The sequence below is a fragment of the Eurypyga helias genome, unplaced genomic scaffold (assembly GCF_000690775.1).
Source record: "Eurypyga helias isolate BGI_N326 unplaced genomic scaffold, ASM69077v1 scaffold32353, whole genome shotgun sequence".
Taxonomy (NCBI): Eukaryota; Metazoa; Chordata; class Aves; order Eurypygiformes; family Eurypygidae; genus Eurypyga; species Eurypyga helias.
The window spans coordinates 23,920-26,860 of NW_010241285.1; the positions used below are offsets into that span (position 1 = coordinate 23,920).

At 57.0% G+C, this 2,941-nt stretch overlaps 1 protein-coding gene across 1 annotated transcript in view; it reads left to right on the top strand.

Annotated features, from left to right (window-relative positions):
* The window catches only part of BRPF3 (bromodomain and PHD finger containing, 3), a gene marked incomplete at its 3' end in the record, with an annotated part of 22,898 nt that extends 19,965 nt beyond the window's left edge, over window positions 1-2,933 (top strand). The window contains exons 12-13 of the mRNA XM_010148710.1: window positions 141-295; window positions 2,834-2,933. Coding sequence (XP_010147012.1) covers window positions 141-295; window positions 2,834-2,933 — 255 coding nt within the window. The remainder of the gene's footprint in view (window positions 1-140; window positions 296-2,833) is intronic.
* Window positions 2,934-2,941: the final 8 nt, after the last annotated feature.

The window sequence follows — 2,941 nt, forward strand, 5'->3', positions numbered from 1 at the left end:
TGAGACAGAGAACTTTGCTTAGCCATCCTGAGTAGATTTTAATTATCTAGCTTGGCTGGACTGCAAGAACAGGAAAAAAATGCATTCTCTGCACTACTTGAAGGGTTTTGTGCTGAAATATCCTTTCCCTGTGTCACTAGATAATCGATCCCAAGATGCCGCGCGAGGGTTTGCTCCACAATGGCGTCCCCATCCCCGTCCCACCCGTGGATGTGTTGAAGTTGGGGGAGCAGAGGCAGACAGAGGCAGGAGAAAAGCTCTTCCTTGTCCTTTTCTTTGACAACAAGAGAACCTGGTGAGTGTCTGCAGACAGGCGGGGGCCTGGGGCGAGCGCTGCGGCGGAGAGGGAGGATTTGACGTGCTCTTGGGTGTACGGGAGGATGATGGTGAGGGTGTGGCGTGTAAATGGGAGTGTTTAAATGGGAGCAGGCCAGGAGGGTCTCAGTGAGGCAGGCAGCCTGCTTTGCCCTGGCCCAGGAGCGTGACACTGATGCTCCTCCTCCGCAGCGAACAGCCCAGCAGCCTCACCCCGGGGTGACGTCGCTACAAAAATACTGAGGCACGCAAAAAGCCAATTTTCGTAGTCGAAATCTGCAGCAGATTGGAGAGATTTTCCAACAGCGGCAGAGTGAGCAGCCAGTTCCACTGCTGCATGAAGGATTTGCCCAAAATCTCCAGGGTAACATTTTCAAAAGGCTGGGTTTGTTCCGTGCTCAGATTTGCCTGATTTTGCAGAGGTGCCGCGTGCCTGCAGTTTTCAAACCGAGACGCTGGGTTAAGATGGAAAAACGTAAGCGTAGGCACCTGGTTCAGGGCAAGTGACATTATCTCAAGGCCTTTGGCTGTTCTGTCTTGAGCTGAATCTGCTGGTTTTGGTGTCGGCGGCTGCCCGTGCTCACGTGGTAACAACAACCCAGGCTTATCCATAAGCCACAAACCAGTGAAGTGCCTTAAAAATGAGCAATAAGGCTTTGAAATCCATATAAAAGTGGAGCTGGAAGAGGTGAGTCCCCCGTAAGGGGCTGGGATCCATCCCCCCCTACCCTCCTGCATCCAGCCGCAGGCCGAACCCGCTGGGTTCGTTGACCCAGCAGATGCCACGTGGGAGCCCGAACCAGGGAAAGAAGTTGTCGGGGAGGAGGCAGTGCCCGCCTGCGGCTGGGATCACAGATCCAGGGAGTTCGTACTGCGGGCAGAGCGGCTGCTGCGCCCTTGGGATGCACGTGGGACCGGAGGGGAGAATGGGCTTCGTCTTCTGCTGCTCCTCCACGAAGCCAGATACCGCGAGTTTGCCAAAGGAGCCTCGTGGTACTTCCAGAGCCCTTCTCCTCCTCCTCCTGGGGAAGGTCTTTGCTGGAGGAGCAGGGATCGGGGAAGGGCGAGGGGCTGGAGGAGGCGAACACTGCCCAGAGGCTGGAGGGAAGGTGCCTCACGGGGAGAGAGCAGAGCCAAACACACAGCGGGGGCAAAGCAGCGCAGGGGAGCGTTTCCCCGTGTTTTGGGGCTGCTGCAGGGTTTTGTGCCGTTTAAAGAGACAGAGTACAACACAGGCAGAGGAAAATCGCGTGCCATCTCCTTGGGAAGGGGATGACATTGGCATCCCGTGATGGGTGCGTTTGTGTCCTCCGGGAAAACGAGGTGCCGAGAGACACGCTCCGAGTTCTCCATCAGCGCACTGCGGTCTCACTGTCCCCGATTGCCAGAACTGCTTGGGACAGGGCGTGTTTGGGGAGGTACTGATGACTTGGAGCTGAAAAGCAGAGGCAGTGCCATGCTCCCCGTTGCTCTAGTCCCCAGCTGTGAAGAATCTAAATCCAAACGCGTAACTGAAACCACCTTCCCAGTAAAAATCAGCGTTTCCTTGGCTTTGCCCTGCTCCTGTTGACGAGGGGAGGGGCGCTGGTGGGTGTTTACACGCTTAAGTGGCCACTTAGAACCTTGTTTGCAGTTTGTGGGAAGCTGAGGCACCTCAGGAAAGTCCTAAAAACCCCCTCTTGGTGCCGGATCCAAATTCTGCTGACGTCGGTGATGCTGCAGCAGGGTCACAAAGACTGAAACTGGCCCCTCTGTCGTCGTGGGGAAGACAAGCTGAGCCGGGAGAGGCACTGAGCTGTGCTCGCAGGGGCTGGGATTTACCTCCCGGGGGCTGGACTGCCTTGGGAAGGACGGCTAGTGTGTTTCCGAGGGTGCTAATTAACCCGGGCTAATGACTGCACAGTACAAACTTGCTGCTGAAAACGCACTTGCAATTTAAGTGATCCCACCTTGGGGTTGGGACACGTCTACTGGAAGCTGTGGATGATGCCCAGATGGTTGTCATCACCCAAACCCGGGTGCCTGTGGAACAAGGCAGCGCTTTCCCGGGAATCAAAACTTCCTTTCCCTCATGGGAGTCTCTGGCTTTGCTGCTCGGTGGAACAAAGGAGTTTCCCCTGGAGCTCCAAGGAGCACTGAAAGCCTTGAGTAGGGGCTCCAAGGAGGGAGGGAGGTGGGGTCTTGCGGGAAGGCGTTTTGGCTGCGCGTTCGTAGCGTCAGGATGGGGCGTTCGTTATCAGCAAGGGATGACGTAGCGGCCTCTGCGGAGGAGGTGACAGCCAGTCGCTGACTGCTGCTGGGACGTGGGGAACGCTCCAGGAGCTGGAGCGCTTGGCCACGTCTTGGAAACGCTTGGGACAAGCTCCTTGGCCTGTGGCAGCGCTGCAAACCAGCCGCCTCCTGCAGACAGCTCGGCCGTAGCGTTCCAAGGGCAAGATCCAGGTATTTGCTCTTCTCTCCCCCTTTCCCCACCCGCTGCGCTCGGTGACGGGGTGTCGTGCTCTCCGTTCCGTTCCAGGCAGTGGCTTCCGCGTGACAAAGTCTATCCCCTGGGCGTGGACGACACGGTGGACAAGTTGAAGATGATGGAAGGCCGGAAAACCAGCATCCGCAAATCCGTGCAGGT